At 37.7% G+C, this 20,341-nt stretch overlaps 1 protein-coding gene across 1 annotated transcript; it reads left to right on the forward strand.

The window, feature by feature from the left end:
• Window positions 1-303: 303 nt before the first annotated feature.
• On the forward strand, window positions 304-20,015 carry anxa5a (annexin A5a). The gene is made up of 11 exons (XM_080035271.1): window positions 304-383; window positions 3,159-3,253; window positions 5,628-5,741; window positions 7,444-7,534; window positions 8,032-8,111; window positions 8,428-8,478; window positions 16,692-16,785; window positions 17,422-17,517; window positions 17,675-17,733; window positions 18,522-18,644; window positions 19,944-20,015. Exons 1-11 carry the CDS (start codon window positions 371-373, stop codon window positions 20,001-20,003), a joined length of 876 nt encoding a protein of 291 aa, XP_079891397.1. The 5' UTR covers window positions 304-370; the 3' UTR covers window positions 20,004-20,015.
• The last annotated feature ends 326 nt before the right edge of the window (window positions 20,016-20,341 follow it).

Below are 20,341 nucleotides of genomic sequence, written 5' to 3' on the forward strand. Positions count from 1 at the left end.
ATTTCCTTTACAATTGAGAATTAATTTGCAGATAATCTAACTGAGCAATGTATGTAAAAAAACATTAGGCCACAGTTCATTGCAGGTTGGTCTTAGTTGGTTCCAGATGGTCAGTGAGAAACATCCGCCTCTTTGGCACATACACACTTACAAATTGAGACATAGAGTGTTTCCTTATAAACACACTTGGGGCCTACTTGTTTCTAACGTCTGTGTGTCCAACCTAGGCAAAGAAACATGAGATGTTTGGTAAACATGTATTCATTCATCATTTATGTGCTCTACTCTCTTTCCACAGGCGTACAGAGGCAGCGTTAGACCTTTTGTCAACTTCAATGCCAAACACGATGCTGAGGTCCTGCATAAAGCCATGAAAGGAATAGGTCAGTGTTCTTGTATCACTGTAATTGACTATGATATATTTCATAGAGGAGAGATGAACTTATCAAAAATCTGTACACAGTGTAAAGTTGTTTTTTTCAGGTGTTCATTACATTTAGTTGGAGGGCAAATGGCTGTGAGATGCCAGCAGTTTGTGAACCTTCTGGAGGGAACGTTTAATAAATCATCAAAGTTGTTGGATTCTCACTTCAATATAGTCACTCCCTCAACAATATAGGCAAGGCAAGTTTATTTGTATAGCACCATTCAAACACAAGACAATTCAATGTGCTAGGCCAGTGCTTCTCAATTATTTTCTGTCATGCCCCCCCTAGGGGACAGAAATTTTTTCGCGCCCCCCCTAAATTGAAATACTATCGAGAACCTGCCAATATTTATTTATTTATCTGTACAAAACCACTGTATGAGTTTCTGGCACGAGCATTCTGCATACAATCACCTTATTATCAAATTAGATAACAAAAATTAGCTGAGATAACTTCTGCAGCAAAAACATTCAAAGTTCAGTTTATTAGCTCAATTTGTAACATTTAAACAAGACTGCTCAGTCTGTGTGAATCTCAGGACAGAGAAACAAGAGCAAATGATTCACTGAGGTTTGCATTTCATTCAAAACATTTTTAAACTGTAAACATAGTTAAGGTGGTGTTTTTTTATTATTATAGGCCAATAGGCCTTCTGTGATGCGATAACCAATAATTCATTAACGTTATTATTAGTATACTTGCTTGATTTCTTTTTATATAACCTACAGAGACACTTGGAGACACATGTGGACATTTATTTACTGCAAATCGCGGCCTTTCGCGCGGATGTGACCATACACAAGCACACATAGCACTTGCTAGCACTTACATTTTTTTTTTTTTTTTTTTTTGTCAGTTGGAAATCAAGGCAGCCCGCGCCCCCCCTGACAACTCACGGCGCCCCCCCAGGGGGGCGCGCCCCACCATTTGAGAAGCACTGTGCTAGGCTATGAAAATACATAAACAATAATACATTAAGAAACATAAAAGTTGATATAAAGTCTCTTTATTGCACATTTTAGCTACAAAACCTTAATTGCACAGACTCTTGTTTATGTGTGTTTGCGTCATTAGTATACAAAAATATGGTTTGTTTAAAAAACAGTATAATAAGCAATCATTTTACTATGTTCTTTGAAGATACTCTCTAAAAACAGTATAATACAGTAATGACACAGCTGTCGGGGAAGCTTTCCCAGTTGCAATACAATGATATTTCTACTTTCCCAGTGTGTTTGATTTGATTAGAAGAGGCACAAAATGTTAATAATAAGAAGGACCGGTCACAGCACAAAGTAATTTCTGTAAAAACAACACAGTAATGAGCAGCACCAAACAGAGCTTCTATAATATGAGAAAATAAAAGTAGACTAACAATCTTAATTGGTTATGATAGTTGGAAATTGCCAAATGAACAAAGATGATTTAAAACCAAATTTTTGTAGCATAAAGTATTAAGTCAATATACAGTAATTTCAAATAATGATGCCAAACACGCTTTTATACACACAGCCATCTCATTCATTTAATGTGATCACTGTTGGTCAAGCAAGTGTCCCCAGGGAGAGTATTTTCTGGAGAGAAAAACACAGGTTTGTCAAGCAAAAGGGAATGTGGATTTAATCCTTAAATGTCAGCAGTCTGTTTACTTATTGAGCCTTTGTGAGACATGAATAATATGTTTTTATGATAAAAGGGTGTGTCAAATAATAGATCACTTTGTTTGAAATGTATATATTCTACTATAATTCAATAGTTTGAATTTACACCCCATTTCCTCTCTCATGTAATCTTAATATAATTGCACGAAAACTTATCAAAAAATTTCACCCTTTTCAGTCATTAGTGTAAATCAATGGGCAATAGAGGAGAAGGGGCAATGATGGCTATAGTCCCCAAGTGTCATTACAGATCAGTGGGGCTTTGTGATATTATTAAATTTGGACTCCTTTAACATTTTGATCCCCCCTTAGGAAATACCACGCGCTGCTCCTCTGCCTGTTTGTTCAACCTTAGCCATTTCTCTGAGGTGCTGGTGACTTTCAGGGGCTTCTGATTGTTAGTTGATTGGCTTTCTTATCCTTTTGAATCTCGTGCTGTGGGGGGATCCACTCTTCATTTAGGAGTCTTTCGCCAGCTGTCAGTTAAGCTTAGTCCGGTTTTGCTAAGGAGAGCATGCTTCTGGTAGAAGATGGCTGCAAATCAGATCATGCCTCACTAGCTGTTTGTGTATGAAAAATAAGAAATTATTTAAAAGCTGATTTTAGTCTTTGGGGCGACTGTGGTTAAGCGGGTTGGCCAACGATCCTAGGGTTGGCGATTTGATCCCCGCCCGGCCACCTGTGTCATGGTTGTTGTGTCCCTGGGCAAGACACTTCACCCACCTTGCCTCGTGTGAATGTGTATGATTGCTGTATGTTTGAGGTGGTGGTCGGAGGGGCCGATGGCGCGGAATGGCAGCCTCACTTCTGTCAGTCTGCCCCAGGGCAGCTGTGGCTACTATGGTAGTTTACCACCACCGGTATGACTGTGTGTGAACGAGTGGAACCTGGAACCATGTAAAGCGCTTTGGGTGTCTTGAAAAGCGCTATATAAATCCAATCCATTATCATCATTCATTATTATTATCCACATTCCATATATAGGATGTGTTCTGGCATGTGTTGGTTTGAAGCTCTTTATAGTATTTCTCCATGCCGTTATTTAATGCTTATTTCACTTCTGGTGTAGGTACGGATGAAGATGTGATCCTCATGCTTCTGGCAGCACGCAGCAACGATCAACGCCAGCAAATTAAGGCAGAGTACAAAAAAGCTTATGGAAAGGTAAGGTGAGCCCAGGGAATGAAACAGAGAGAACTGGTGACAACAGGCATGACATTGGTGGATGGTTACAGATCATGTCAGCCACTGTATCCTACTCGCTCACCGACATTACCTTACAGATGCTCAATACAACGCTCAAGGCAAAGAGATATCTACTGACGTTTATTCACTCGAGTTTATCAGTTCTTCTATCATCTCTTTATTATTTTTCTTTTGCATTATTCTGCCTCTCGATACTTTTCTTTTCCCCCAGTCTGTATGTGGCTCTCAACCCATGTATTCCTACTAAAGACAATGACAACATATTTCAATCAATTTCAATGTTCTGTATCTCGAAACAAGAGACACTGATGTTCAGATCAGTTTTATTTTATATTGCCCAATATCGCAAATAGCCATTTGTCTCAGTGGGCATCACAATCCGTACAAAATATGACACTGCCTTTAGACAGTTATAACATTATTAACATCGATGAAGAGAAAAAGGTACCACACAATAAAATAAATAAACAACATATGATAAACAAAGAATAACGCAGAGATTTGAAAAAAAAATATGTTGAGTCTACACACAAGGTCATCAATATGCAATTAAGTTTTATATTCATCTCCGTTTCGCTGAATTATAATACGAGGATCTCTGTACATGGGTGCATGAACCCAAATAATAGGAAAGTGGTTAATAACACTCAGTCAACAACTCCACAAGAAGATATTTTATCACTCTTATTAGAGAAGATTAGATATATAAGTGAAGATCTTTAGTGATCCTTCAAATTTGGGGGGGTGGTGGGGGGTGTGGTTAATGTGGGACTAGTGATTAACTGTGACAGATTTAAGATAAGAGATATCTCCTTTCTATGATCAGAGGCACTTCAGCCAATCTAGATTAAAATCACCCGTAACTATAACTTCAGCATTAGATTAGCGGGAGAGTAGCTCAGCCAGACAATCAATAGAAACACAATCAGCTGCGATCTATAAACACTACCAACAACAAAATAATTACAAGTAACACACTCAACATTAAGAGCAAGAAATACAAAACATTTGGGTATGGTGATTATGAGTAAAACAGAAACAGCAATACAATAAAATAAAATAACATATATGGTCACACCACCATCTCTGTCAAGCCTGTCAGTTCTGAAAATAATATAATCAGCCAAGGCCACATCAGAATCCATGTTTCAGTAAGGATCATGGATCAGGATCAGCTTGAGGGACTTATATTTTCAGCAAGTTTTTTAATTTGTAAGTAGGCTTCTAATATTCCAATATTCTCAAACCTTTCTATCACAGAAAGTAGGGGGGTTGATCACACAGGTTCAGGTAGACTCTAGGAGAGAGAGAAGGCATGGGCATTGTATGCTCTCATTTTACTGTTCTATCAGACCCTCAAGTTATTTCATGGCCACTTGTGGATTGAGAGTAGGAATTTAACTTTTGTGCATGTCATTGAAAAACATTATGGCAAATGTAGCATGCAAACTTCAGAGAAGGAAATTTAATTTATTCAATTTATTCGATTATATCAGATAATCACAATGTAGCTCCTGAAACATCTCTGAATATTACAGTGTTTTATTGAAATGGGCCAACGAATGAGCCAATTTGTTTTTATCACTATTTCAGAGACTTTTTATGAAAGGTAATGACTTCCTTGAACTGCTCCTTTGCAATAAGATCTGAAATGATAACCGGTACTACTATAAAGTAAGAACGAAATGCTGATATCGTCTTAAGAGTGTGACATTCATATCTCTGAAGAGTGCATGCTCCTATTTCTCTGCTACTTCATTAAAAGTTACTATGTCATTTCTGATATGTAATGCACCTTTTGACAAATGTTTTATAAGAATTTAAAATGACTGTCATTCAACACAAATTGATATGTAAACAGATCATTTATGAAAAGAGACATAGATTACAGCATTTGATCTACAAATGGGAATTTAGTCTAAGAATTCCATTGAACATTTTTACATTGAGCTGTTAAACCTATCTTTATATTAAAGATTAACTATTTGATTAGCTGGTAGTTTAAGGTTTTATACAGTACATGTACTACATTTCTTGTTATCAATTTTGGTGTAAAAATATCAACAGTGCAAATACTCACACCCTTACTTCTTAGACATGAGGAACCTGCGTGAGGAACCTTTATTTGTATTATTTTCAGTATAATCTTTTTTTTCTTTACTGCATTTTCACATCTGAGAACAATGAAGTTTTCCATTTTCCTTGCTATGCAGTGGAGTAATGAGCACGGTATAGACTATGTATTTATTGTAAAAGCATTTAAACAAGGCAAAGTCGATATCATTACAAATTCAATTATTATTGTCCTGCTTTTTCTTGTCATGAATCATAGGACCTGGTCAGCTCTCTGAAATCAGAGCTTGGTGGGCTGTTAGAGAGTCTGATCATGGCCTTGATGACCCCGCCAACCTCATATGACGCTTCCCAACTGAACAAGGCTCTCAAGGTAAATTATGAAAGCTTCCACAGAGGATCCACTTAATCCAGGTTGCAGGTTCTATATGCAAATGAGTTGAACCTCTCAGACGAAACAGTGAATTCACTTTTATTCATGGTATTTGTGCACATATGCTCCAATGTCTGATACCACAACGCTAAGAGGAGAAATAGACCTTTCTCAATGCACTCATTTCAACTTGTCATGGCATATAGAAGCTATTTGTAGTTCAACACATCTCATCAAACCTGTTCCCGGCGGCAGCAGTTGTTGGAGATCAAGCCAGAGTAAACATTGGACTTTAATTTCTTCAAAGTTGCTTTGTGTCTACGGTAGTCGGCTTGAATGTTGGCCATAACAACTTTATTTTGTCAGGCAGTGTGTTTGTCATCAAATTAATTGGAAGATAACAGATAACAGCTTTTGATCTGAGGACAATAAAAAAAATGTTTAAGAGCCCAACAGGTACAGCTTCTAATTATGTTCTGACAGCTTGAACAGTGGCGAGGACCCAAACCAATTAAATTGACGCACAAAAGAATAATTGCATTATTTATTTATTTTTTCTTAGCTGTGATCTCTGCAAAGTCTGCAATAAAAACGTAAAAAAATAACATAAAAATAAGTTTAATTATTTTTCTTTTTGCTCTAAATTTAAGACAAAAGTGAACAAAGACATAACTTAATGACAGACAGCAATGTTCTGAAACATAATCAAGGCTTACAGTACAGGTGTTGGGTATAGCTGCAGCCAAAATCCGGATGTTGTGACATGAGAAAGAGCCTGGAAACCAATTACCATGTGAAAACAGCGCATTTTCAAAAATAACTTAAGTTTTCTTTTCTCTATGTATCCAGTCCAAGTCCATTAATCTCTCTAGGTCGTCCTAAGACGAGCCCTCCATCATTTCTTCCAGTCATCCCGATTCTCCTTACATCTGGCCAGTTCATTAATGGTCACAGGTTATGGCTGGTTTAATAAGAGCTACTGTAGAAATGCAGTCCTGTATTACTATCATTATCTTTGCTTTCCATCCCATGTCCTCACAGTGTGGTGTATTAGATTTCTCTTCGTATCCATTTATCACACGGATAAATGTATCATTTATCATATGGATCAGCGGTAAAACATATCACATATTGATAAAGGATAGATCTATAAGATTACATTCCCGGAAATTCACCATCATTTTACCTCTGCTGCTTTTTATGTCACACTTGAGGCTCTTAAGGAAGTTTGCCTGAGAAAATTAGGTTTAGCAAACGCCTGGATCCTCAGGTTACAAATGTTTTTTTTTATACTCATTATTCTTTAATCTCATTTACTTTTGCATTACCAGTTAGAATGAAATGTTCAATCAGAGTGAAAGCGAAGCATTTAGGACTTGGCCTCGACAGTCCCATCACACGTACTGCTCCGTTTGTTTGGTCCGTCAGACATTATTTGCTGCAAGGTTCATTTCAGCAAAGTATGGTCAAATTATACATCTTATTTTCTTCATCCATTTCCTCCAAACCCTTCCCTTTAACAATGCGTAACCTTTTGTCTCTTGCTAATACCAGTATTGCTCTTTACAATCCACGAGATAGGAAATTATAAATAATGAAAAAAATAAAGGATGAGATTGCTTTGAGAACACGCTTCCACACTAATCTAAGATTAGTATTGTCTCCTATTGAGTTCAATTACATTGCTGTTTGTGGTTCCCAGGGCGCAGGGACTGATGATGAAGTGCTGATTGAGATCCTGGCCTCTAGGACTGGAGAGCAGATTAAAGACATCGTGAAAGTGTACAATAAAGGTGACTTCATTAGCTGTGAAAAGGGTGAATCAAAAAGCAGACTCATATGTTAACTTTGGCAGATATCGATGCTTGCTCACTATACGAAAATGAAACCAGACAAAAGTAAAGAGATTTTTTGACCTATTAGTATTCTTTCTTAACACAGTTTAAATCTACTTGCTTTGTCATTGGTGTATTGAATATATCGTACCTCTCTTAACACCTTTTCAACTCAACTGTCCCACTGCAAAAATGTTTCGGGCACACTGGCTTTAAATTGCAACAACCCACAATGGAAAATACCCACAATAGAAAATATGCGACAACAAAGTCATGGGAAGCCGCAGGCAAAGAGGCCAGTTTATTTGATCTGGACAAAAGAGAAGGCCACTCTGCCCTTTAGCTGACTAATCAAATCTTTGCTGTCGGACGGCCCACTGGGGGTCGATTGCAGCCATTAGTTGTGAGCAGGAAGTGTAAGCAATCTTCTGCCCTTCTTCTCCTCTTTCTTCCAGAGTTCAGTGCCAAACTGGAGAAGGATATCTGCGGTGACACCTCGGGTCACTATCAGAGACTACTGGTGATACTCCTCCAGGTAGGGGGTGGGGGACAGAAGTGCTCAAAGGACTTATGTTACCTGTTTTTGTTAGGGCCTCTGGTCTTGTCATTACAAAGTCATGAGAGGCTGAGGTGGGTTGGGGAAGTGGAGGGGGATGACATATGTCTGTTTACCAACAGAAATATAATCTTCAGGGGTTACCTGGGTTGAGAGAGGAAGTATGAGCTCACGGTGTTTCCATCAACACTAACTTCTATTGTTTTCTTTTTGTCCACCTGTATCCCCTGTCTTTCTATCTGTCTGTCTCTCTGTTTGTTTGTCTGTCTGTCTTGTTATTTGTGCGGCTGCGAAGGGGAGTAGAGAAGAGGGAGTAGACGAGGGGAAGATTGAGAAAGACGCCAAAGTAAGCAAAAAGCAAGATCATGAGAAAATTGCAATATCAGAGGCCTGTTTCAGGTAGCAGGGTTAACAAACTCTGAGTTTAATCTTGAGCTCTGAGCAACTCTGGGTTTTCAGTTTCAGAACAGTGGATTGGCATTGGGTCAATCAACTCTGACTGTGTTCGATCTGGGTTGAGCGTGTGCGTAAAATCCATCGTCAATGGATCGCTGATAAAATGATTCACCATGGAAACAGGAGAAACAAATGCATGATCCTCCCACTTATCCACTTCTCAAAAAAAAGAAAAAGAAACTTCTACGCTCCTCCCAGTAAAGTTAGAAATATTAATGAATGAGTTAATGGTATGAAGAAGAATTAACGGGGATATTATCTCATAACTCTGATCTAATTACCTCAGCAATTCAGAAAAAAATGGGCCAAACATTTTTTGTCAAGAGAATCATTACGCTTCCATATGAGAAGCAATAGCCTATTTTGAGAATTAAATTACGCAAATCAGCATCAGCAAAAGCATTACGCTGGCGCTGCACAGCATTGCAGACAGTGTTTTATAGTCGCTGTATTATGTAGGCAAGCTATTGGGGTAAGTTTCATGTATGTTAGACTTTCCTAGTGGGAGATAGCGACCCTAGCCTAACCCTAGCACTTCAGGAGATGAGTGGAGGTCAATGTAAATATCCCAGGGTTAGGGTTGATTTAGGATTACGAAAATCTATTTATCTTCATCCTATAATCAAATCCTTTGGTGTGTATAGTTTTAGGGCTGATGCTAATAGGTGGGGCACGTTTCATGTATGTAAGACGTTCCTAGTGGGAGATAGCGACCCTAGCCTAACCCTAGCACTTCAGGAAATGAGTGGAGGTCAATGTAAATAGCCCAGGGTTAGGGTTGACTTAGGCAAGGCAAGGCAAGTTTATTTATATAGCACAATTCAGACACAAGGCCATTCAAAGTGCTTTACAGGGGCAATATTAAAATACACAATACACATTAGAAAAGCAAATGAATAAAACATTTAAAAGCGAATGAATAACATTTAAATATTACAGGTTAAAATGGAAACAGAAAAGTCTTCAGACTTGATTTAAAAGAGCTGAGAGTTGCAGCAGACCTCAAGTTCTCTGGGAGTCTGTTCCAGAGATTTGGTGCATAAAAACTAAAAGCTGCTTCTCCTTGTTTAGTCCTAATTCTAGGGACTGTAAATAGACCTGTCCCAGACGACCTAAGGGCTCTGGACGGCTCATAACGTATCAGCAGATCGGTAATATATTTTGGCCCTAGACCATTTAGGGCTTTATAAACCAACATCAGTATTTTGAAATCAATTCTTTGAGTGACAGGAAGCCAGTGTAAGGACCTCAGAACTGGGGTAATGTGATCCACTTTTTTGGTCCTAGTGAGGACTCGAGCAGCAGCGTTCTGAATTAGCTGAAGCTGTCTGATAGATTTTTTTGGAAGGCCAGCAAGGACACTGTTACAGTAGTCAAGTCTACTAAAGATAAATGCATGGACAAGTTTTTCTAAATCTTGCTGAGACATAAGCCCTTTAATTCTTGATATGTTTTTAAGGTGGTAATAAGCTGATTTATTAATTGATTTAATGTGTTTTTTGAAATTCAAGCCTGAGTCTATGACAACACCAAGATTTATGGCTTGGTGTGTGGTTTCTAGCATAACAGCTCTGCACTGACTTTTGATTGTTCATCTTTGGCACCAAAGACCATTACTTCAGTTTTGTCATTGTTTAATTGAAGAAAATGTTGGCACATCCAATCATTGATTTGTTCAATGCACTTACTTAGTGTTTGAATTGGACTATAGTCACCTGTTGATATGGTTATGTAAATTTGTGTGTTGTCTGCATAATTGTGGTAGCATAATTTGTTCTTATTCATAATCTGAGCTAGTGGGAGCATGTAGATGTTAAACAGAAGAGGCCCAAGAATGAAACCTTGGGGAACCCCACATTCAATATTTGTTCGCTCGGATGTGAAATTGCCTATTGACACATAGTATTCTCTGTCCTTTAAGTAGGATTCAAACCAGCTTAGCACAGTTCCAGAAAGTCCAACCCAGTTTGCAAGGCGATCTAGTAATATGTTGTGGTCAACTGTGTCGAAAGCAGCACTGAGATCCAGTAAAACTAAGACAGAACTTTTGCCACTGTCTGTGTTTAAGTGGATGTCATTGAGGACCTTAACCAGAGCGGTCTCAGTGCTGTGGTGTTGTCGAAAACCTGACTGGAAGACATCAAAGCAGTTATTCATTGCTAAGTAGTTATTTAGCTGTTGATTAACAACTTTTTCAATGATTTTGCTTAGAAATGGAAGGTTAGATATGGGCCTATAATTGTTCATGAGTGATGTATCTAAATTGTTCTTTTTTAGGAGTGGCTTAATGACTGCTGTTTTCAGGGCCTGTGGGAATACACCGGTGCGAAGGGACATGTTTACAATTTGTAAAACATCTGAGGCCATACAGCTAAAAACGGTTTTAAAGAAGCCTGTGGGCAGAATGTCAAGGCAACAGGAAGAGGAGTTCAGGTGTTGTATAATGTCCTCCAGGTTTTTGTGGTTGATCAGATAAAATTCTGTCATTTTATTTGCATTGATTTTAAGTGGGCACAGGGAAAACACATACAGGTCCTTCTCATATAATTAGCATATTGTGATAAAGTTGATTATTTTCCATAATGTAATGATAATAATTGAACTTTCATATATTTTAGATTCATTGCACACCAACTGAAATATTTCAGGTCTTTTGTTGTTTTAATACTGATGATTTTGGCATACATCTCATGAAAACCCCAAATTCCTATCTAAAAAAATTAGCATATCATGAAAAGGTACTCTAAACGAGCTCTTAACCTAATCATCTGAATCAACTAATTAACTCTAAACACCTGCAAAAGATTCCTGAGGCTTTTAAAAACTCCCAGCCTGGTTCATTACTCAAAACCGCAATCATGGGTAAGACTGCCGACCTGACTGCTGTCCAGAAGGCCATCATTGACACCCTCAAGCAAGAGAGTAAGACACAGAAAGAAATTTCTGAGCGAATAGGCTGTTCCCAGAGTGCTGTATCAAGGCACCTCAGTTGGAAGTCTGTGGGAAGGAAAAAGTGTGGCAGAAAACGCTGCACAACCAGAAGAGGTGACCGGACCCTGAGGAGGATTGTGGAGAAGGGCCGATTCCAGACCTTGGGGGACCTGCGGAAGCAGTGGACTGAGTCTGGAGTAGAAACATCCAGAGCCATCGTGATGAGCTTAAGGCCGCTATCGAAGCATCCTGGGCCTCCATAACACCTCAGCAGTGCCACAGGCTGATTGCCTCCATGCCACGCCGCATTGAAGCAGTCATTTCTGCGAAAGGATTCCCGACCAAGTATTGAGTGCATAACTGAACATAATTATTTTAAGGTTGACTTTTTTGTATTAAAAACACTTTTCTTTTATTGGTCGGATGAAATATGCTAATTTTTTGAGATAGGGATTTTTGTTTTTTCTTTACTTTTTTGCCAAAATCATCAATATTAAAACAATAAAAGGCTTGAACTACTTCAGTTGTGTGTAATGAATCTAAAATATATGAAAGTTTAATGTTTATCAGTACATTACAGAAAATATTGAACTTTATCACAATATGCTAATTATATGAGAAGGACCTGTATATTGAACTTGGTATTGATGCGGTGACCGCTTGTCTAATTTTGTGAATTTTGTCTGTGAAAAAGGAGGCAAATTCATTGCAGGCTCTTGTGGAAATATGTTCAGATGCTACTGGCACAGGAGGGTTTGTTAATCCGTCAACAGTAGCAAATAGGGGACGTGCATGGTTGTTGTTTTTGGTAATGATGTCAGAAAAGAAAGACTGCCTTGCACTTTTCAGCTCTGAGTTATAAGTGCAAAGTTTCTCTTTGAAGATGTCATAATGAACCTGGAGATTAGTTTTTCGCCACCTGCGTTCTGCTTTACGGCACTCTCTTTTTTCTAGTCTGACCTGCGGGGCATTTCTCCAGGGAGATCTTTTCTTACCAGAGACAACCTTAATTTTAGTGGGTGCAATAGCATCTATAACGCTTGTAATTTTGTCGTTAAAGTTGTCTAAAAGCTCATTAACTGAGTTACAGGGGGGACGGGGTATTGAAGAAAAGGCTTGGATATATGTTTCACTGGTATTTTCTGTAATATACTGTTTTTTGATTACTTTTGATTAATCAGTTGTGTGGACAGAAGTTGTACTCTCAAAAAATACACAGTAGTGGTCTGAGAGACCCATATCAGTCACCCCCACTTTTGAGATATTCATGCCCCTGGAAATGATAAGATCCAAAGTGTGTCATTTGTTATGTGTGGGCTGGTCCACATGCTGTTGTAATCCAAAGTTTTCAAGGACACAGCACAGTTCTTTCGCACATCTGTCCTCGGGTTTGTCAATATGAATATTTAAGTCTCCCACAATTAATAAACAGTCAAATTCAATACAGATTACAGATAGCAGCTCAGCAAAATCAGCAAAAAAGCTTGTGCAGTATTTCGGAGCTCTATAGATATTGATGTAAATAGCTCTAGAGGCTGAATCTAACTGGAGAGCCACATACTCAAACGAATCAAAATTTCCATAAAACATCTTTTTGCATTGTAGAGATTCATTAAACAAAATAGCAACCCCCCCTCCTTTTTTATGCACTCTGGATTCACTCACAAAATTGTAATTTGGGGGGGCGGACTCTATGAGAACAGCTGAGCTGTTATCTTGGTCTAACCAAGTTTCAGTTAAAAACATAAAATTAAGATTGTGCCTAGTAATAAGGGTTTACCTTAGGGTTATGGCAATCTATTTCTCTTCATCCTATAATCAAATCCTTTGGTGTGTATAGTTGTAGGGCTGATGCTAATAGGTTGGTTAAGTTTCATGTATGTAAGACTTTCCAAGTGGGAGATAGCGACCCTAGCCTAACCCTAGCACTTCAGGAAATGAGTGAAGGTCAATGTAAATAGCCCAGGGTTAGAGTTGACTTAGAGTTATGAAAATCTATTTCACTTCATCCTATAATCAAATATTTTGGTGTTTATAGTTGTAGGGCTGATGCTAATACTGTGCATTGGGAGTGAAATACATTAATGTCAGACAAATTAGGTGACAGTCTCCATTGTAGAGCCTGATTGATTTATTACCAGATCCCTTGTCCTCAAGTGATCACAGTTTAAATTATTATATTATTTCTATATTCATATAAGGCTATTTAACGAGGCTCATCTGGGTTCAGACAAGTGAACAGTAACGATCGCGTGCAGCCGCAGAATTGGGCTACATTTCAACCTGACAGAATCTGTTCAGTGGCACAGACGTTAAAAAACTCCTGTTCATAAAAAAAATAATGATATACATATAATACAAATAGGTTTAATCTGAATATATAGCATGTTCACGATGTGTAAGGTGGCCGCCTATATGAACGACACAAGGGCTGAGAACTAGACTACTAATCAGATCAATGATCGATCATCAGTACATGATAAAGACATCCCGATGGAGATTTATATGGAGTGATTTTGCTTTAAACTGTACAGGGACGCGTTGTGACAGTGCTTCTTTCTTCAGTCGGAGCTGCAGCGTAACAAACTCAGGGTAGATCTAACCACCTATCCAGCAGGTTAGACCGCAGTAACTGACTGATGTGCACCGCTGATCCTGCTACCTGAAACGGAAATCCCAGAGTTTCCACTAACTCAGAGCGAACAAACTCTGAGTTGCCTCAAAACCTGCTACCTGAAACAGGCACTTTCCCTTAAACATCTTAACCTGGCGTGTACTGTGGATACTGGCAAACGACTGTTTGTTGCCAGTTGGCCTTTTATTTGTAGGAGGAGGAGGTCATTTTTGATATTATAAACTGTGAGAATGGTGCCCCCCTCCTATTTTGTGCTATGACGCACTCAAATGCATTAGTTTGGTTTAATCTGGTGTCAAATCAGAAAATGCAACCTAAGGACAATTTGAGACTGGTGTGGTTTGAGGATTCACTGTTTACAAGATGAACATTATGTCTTGAAATGAACTCATACGAATGAAAGAGGAATCATTTCATTTCCTTTATTTATTCTCGAAAGATCAATTGAGGGTTACCCTCTTTTACAATGACGTCGAGACAGATACACAATATACAATGAGAATACACAACAAGCTTACAAAGAGACAACAACAATTAAAACATTCAGATCAATTGAATAAAACAGAACAATAGCCTAATTAAAAAAATTAAAACAGTTACAAGTGGAGTGGGGCTGATTCAAAATAATAACTTTAAATTGGTTAACAGTTATGAGTGTATTTATTTTAATTTGATGTTGTAGGCTGTTCCAGGAGTCAGGGGCACTGTGGCTAAAAGCAGTTTTACCAAGGTCAGACCGGGCGTATGGAACATATAACATGAGCATTTCAGTTGAGCGGGTTTGATAAAGCCCATCTGAAATATGCAGCATTGTTGTCAAATAGAGTGGCAGCTTTCCGGTCAGGGCTTTATATATAAAAATATGCCAATGTGCATCACGTCTCTCTTTTAGAGAGGACCACCCAACCTTTTCATATAAAAGACAATGGTGAGTGTCATAAGCATCTCCTGTAATGAACCTTAAGGCAGAGTGAAAAACGGAGTTTAGGAGTTTAAGACATGATTGAGATGCATGCCTATAAACCACATCACCGTAATCAAGGACAGACATAAAAACTGCCTCAATAATCCTTTTCCTACTGAACAACGGGAAGGTGGCTTTGTTCCTATAAAAATACCCAATCTTTTGTCGCAGACGACAGACAAGATTTTTTATGTGAAATTTAAAAGATACTTTTTCATCTATCCAGATGCCGAGATATTTATATTCAGTGACTCTTTCAATTTGAGATCCATTATTTGTATGAATATTAAGATCATTAAAATGTATAGTTCTTGCTCTGGAGAAACACATATATTTTGTTTTGTCTGTATTAAGAACAAGCCTGAGGTCCACTAGACAGTCCTGCAGGGTGTTAAAAGAGCTCTGAAGGTTCTGAACAGATTGATGGACCGAATCAGAAATGCATTACAGTACAGTGTCGTCAGCATACAAATGGGCTTGACAGTTTTGTAGCGATGAAACAATGTTATTGATGTAAATTGTGAATAGGACTGGACCTAAAATTGAGCCCTGCGGAACACCATTTGTAACTGTTAAAAACTCAGTTTGGTGGCTTCCCAGTTTTACTGACTGCTGTCTATTAGAGAGATAGTCCCTAAACCAGCTACATGTAGAATAATCAAAACCAATATCATGCAGCCTCTGTAAAAGCAAATGGTGATCTAAAGTATCAAAGGCTTTTGACAGATCAACAAAAAGTGCTGCACAGTGCTTTTTTTGTCGATAGCTGTAACAATGTTGTCTAAGACCAAAGTGACAGCAGATACAGTACTGTGACCTGCCCTAAAACCAGATTGAAATGGGCTCAGAATGGAAGCACTGGATAAAAAGGTTTTCAACTGATTATTAATAACTGATTCTAGGATTTTTGCCAGGCATGGGAGTTTTGAAATCCTACGCTACAGATCACAAGTTTCTTAATTCGAGTATGCTCTTTCAAATGTCAACATGTTAAATATGTGATCATATTTGTGCAGTAAAGCTAAAGGCCAAGGCTGAATACTAGTCGATACGATAAATGAATTAAAGGATACTGTACAAACTTTAAAAATAAAATCCTATAAACATTCCAACTTATTTACATCGAACTGTAAATTGCAATCCATAAATGATAAACATTCATTTAATCTACTTCAATCTGAATGTCCATCGCATCAACATTAAGTCAAATGATGTAATCAACTTACATATACATAAATGATGTATAATTGATCATAAAATTTAAATTGTATTTATTTATTTTTTATTTATTTAATTCTTATTGATCTGACCACGACATGAGATATACAGTACATACCGTAACAGTGCAAAGGAAAGGAGCATGGAAGCCAGAACGTCGTTTTAATAGCAAGAGCAACAAGTTTAGAAAAACAGAACTATTTTTGTTATTTTTTTCCACAGTACAAGGTCCTAAATCAACGATGTAATTCCACTGCTCTTTCTCTGTGTTCCGATAAATCACGTCTGCCCAAGGTTGCTGTGTGTGTGAAAAATAAATGAAATGAGAAGTAAAAGTGTGTGTCTGCCTCTACAGGACTTGTACGCTGCTGGCGAGGGCAAGTTTGGCACAGACGAAGAGAAATTCATCACAATTCTTGGCAACAGGAGCGCAGAGCATCTTATGAAAGGTGAGCAGTCTGTGGGACGCTGTTTCTGCCAGCTGAAAAGAGCAACATCAAAGGTTGCAAACAATGTACCATCACTATCCATTCACATTCTACTTGATTATTTCACCTAAAAAATAGCATTTAGACGGTCAATTACTGTTTGAACAATTGTTACTAAGGTAACTTAAACCATGTGGTGTCATTGTGGTTGAGAAATATAACAGTAAAAACATCTCAGGGAATAGTAGTGCATCCTGGAATCCCAGTTTGAAAAAAATAAAATAAATACCTGTATAATATAAAGAGCACAACAAAGCACCAGTGTTTAAGAAGAAGTGTTAGGGTTGAAGGCTTAAAATGTGTAAGAGAGGCTTTTTAAAACAACACAAACATTTTCAAAAACAACACAAAACTAAAACACAGGATAATACAGGTGAGAAAGAAATTCAGCACCAACGTTAAAAAGAGTCACGCAAATTAAAATTCAGTTAATTAAGTAGAATAAAATACCATAAAATAAGATAAACTAAACTGTTTCATCAGTGTCCTTTGATTTATTGTCCCTGCATCTAAATCCAATGCTTGGTTTAAAACATAGTCGAATGGCATGGATACGACAACACTAAAATGCACCCTATTTTCTTTCATTTCCTACAGTATTTGACGCCTACAAGAAGATGTGTGGCACTGATATAGAGGACAGCATTAAAGGAGAAACCACTGGGAATTTGGAGAACTTATTGCTAGCTGTTGGTAAGACCTTGGATTTAACACTATGGCATTTCACTGATCATAAACTCTGGGCTTTTGTTTCTGGCATACATGTTAGAATGAAATACAGAGGAAGAAAACAATGTCAATACAATTTACCGCTTCAGGGCCTCTTGTTTCTTATTTTTTTTGTTCACAGTGCAATGTGCCAGGAGTGTCCCAGTCTTTTTTGCTGAAGCCTTGTATAAATCTATGAGGGTAGGTATCGCTGCACAACAGTATTGCGCTGGAGTTCTTTATTTCCTCACATGTTTTTTTCACTTGTGGTAAAGAGTGTTTTTGTAGGGTATTATTCCACAATGGAAAAAAACAATAGAGAGCCAAACGCCTCCTTGGCCAATTAAAACCACAATTATATATATTATTTTCTCTACAAATTATTAAAAACTATTACCTGACTTCATCACGATAAGCATCATATCTACATTAATTTATGTCAAAGTTACTTTATTGTTTGTTTGGTTATGAATTTTGAAGGTTCAACATGTTTAGAAACTTTTATTCTTTATGGCTGAGAATAAGATGATTGATACCGTTTCCATGTGTACAGATATGTATACAGAATTAAACTAAATCCAGGTGAAAGTTAGCTTAGCTTAGCTCAGCATGGAGACTGGAAACAGGGGGAAACAGCTACCCTGGCACTGTCCAAAGGGATCCAAATGAATCAATGTTCTCATTGAGCAATGGGCAAAAAGCAAATAAACATGCTTCCTGACAGTGCAGACATGAAGGTGACTCTAAAAAATACATCCACAAAACTTAATCTGAACCGCATGAAGTCAAGAATAGGCACAGAATGAAAATAAATTATACATAATTTAAAATTGAAGTGTTTTAGGCATTATAACTCCAAAAAACAAATGTGTTTTTTTAAGTACTCATTTACAAGTAACAACCTCCCTTACTAAAGTGGATATACACTGGATGAACATGTCATTTTATAGACAGTTAACCCAAGCTGTTTAATTTTTTTCCATGTTTAGCGTGCTGGAACTGATGACGACACCCTGATGAGGATAATGGTAACTAGGAGTGAGACAGACATGTTGGATATCAGAGACAGCTTCAAAAAGATGTATGGAGCATCTCTTTACACCACTATCCAGGTACTGCTCAAACACAAAGCCTGATTTCACCACCTTTTGCAATGTTTCTGTTTATTTCACAGCTTTTTATGAAACTCCCTAAATAGCCTTACCTATTCCCTAACCTACTTCCATCCTCAGCTATCCCCTCTGCATGCTTCAAAGCACCAGCTGCGTGTACTATGCAGCTTACGCACCAATCACGTCATTGCAGTGATGGAGTGGAGATTTATTTGAAATATCTTCTTCGGTGTAATGAGACTGCTTCCTTTCCTTTCACACCAGCCGAAGTGAATTAATGTATTCTCCTTGGGCCAGATGTTCAGGCGGAGTTATTGCCATCATCCATTGGAACTACTAAATGATTAATATTGAATATATAATTAGGAAATAACCTTTGAATAAATGCAGTAAAATATAGAAATTAACCAATATATTCTCAGTTTATCTATATTTCAGTGTAGCAATTATTATTTAAAATGGCTGCCTTTTTAAACGGTATATATATTTCAAATTGGTATTTTTCGCATTGACTCGCTTTCATTTTACATTTTATGAAATTTCTTGTATGTGCCCCACTTTCTCATAGCTGGAATATTGACTTTTCAATAACCGGTGTGTAACTAATGACATTAATAATGGCTGCATCCCATGTAGGTAGGCTATTTCACTTCCGTGACAGGAAATGAGCCAGAGCCATGTTATTATTTTCACTTGTGCTTTTACTCCTGGGAAGATGCTGTTTTCATTTTAAGTTGTATGTTTAGCCTATTGTTGGTTGCATTAGCATAAATGTGAAATGTGTTCACAATTTTTTTTTGTGGTATTTTGGTGGATTTATCAAAGGTAAGCCTACTTTTTCCCCCAACATAATATCCCACTGAGCCCTGGGAACATTGATACACTCTCATAAAGTCAACTTCACATTCATTCAACAGAAACTTGTCAACAACAGTACAAACAATTTAGGGTTCAGTTTAGCGTTGTTCAGTGTCTTGCTCAAGGACAATCTGACATGGGGAGAAGAAAGGGGCATACCATCCAACCGATAGAGTAACAATCACTCACATGCACGAAAAGTGACATTGTTACACACAAGCATCATTGAAAAGAACAAAACGATGGTAACGATAAACAAGGCATTTTGAAATAAAGACACGTATCTACATTTAAGGAAACTGAGTATATGCTTTCCATTTAAAGCTCAAATTAAGTGGAAGGAACTTCTGATGAATCAATTCTGCACCGATTTAGAGAGTAAACAGTAACCTTCTGAATTTTTTATACGATAAAATAATAATGTGTTTGTTGCCCTTGTAGGAGGACACAACGGGAGACTACCAGAAGGCTCTATTCTACCTCTGCGGTGGCAATGATTAATGCTGCTTCATGATGAGTGTAGCAGCAGCAGCGAATTAATGGTGAAGGTCCACTTTGCTGCGAGCTTCACATGAAATGAGGTTATTGATCCAGAGTTGTTGATTCTTTCTGACTTTAGCTTGCGAATGAATTAATTAGTGTGAATTACGCCCTTGTCACTTTGACTTATGATGATATAATCTGCATGAACATCAGTTAGAGTGCATTTGCTTAAAAGTTATTCAGTTTTTATCTAATATTGGACATTATTTACACAGAATGAGTTTTGGTAGGTCCATATTAAGTAATTTTTTAAACACTTTATATTTTGTCAACGATACTTGCCATGGTAGCTGTTG

This window comes from Ammodytes marinus (genome assembly GCF_949987685.1).
Source record: "Ammodytes marinus genome assembly, chromosome: 10".
Lineage (NCBI taxonomy): Eukaryota > Metazoa > Chordata > Actinopteri > Uranoscopiformes > Ammodytidae > Ammodytes > Ammodytes marinus.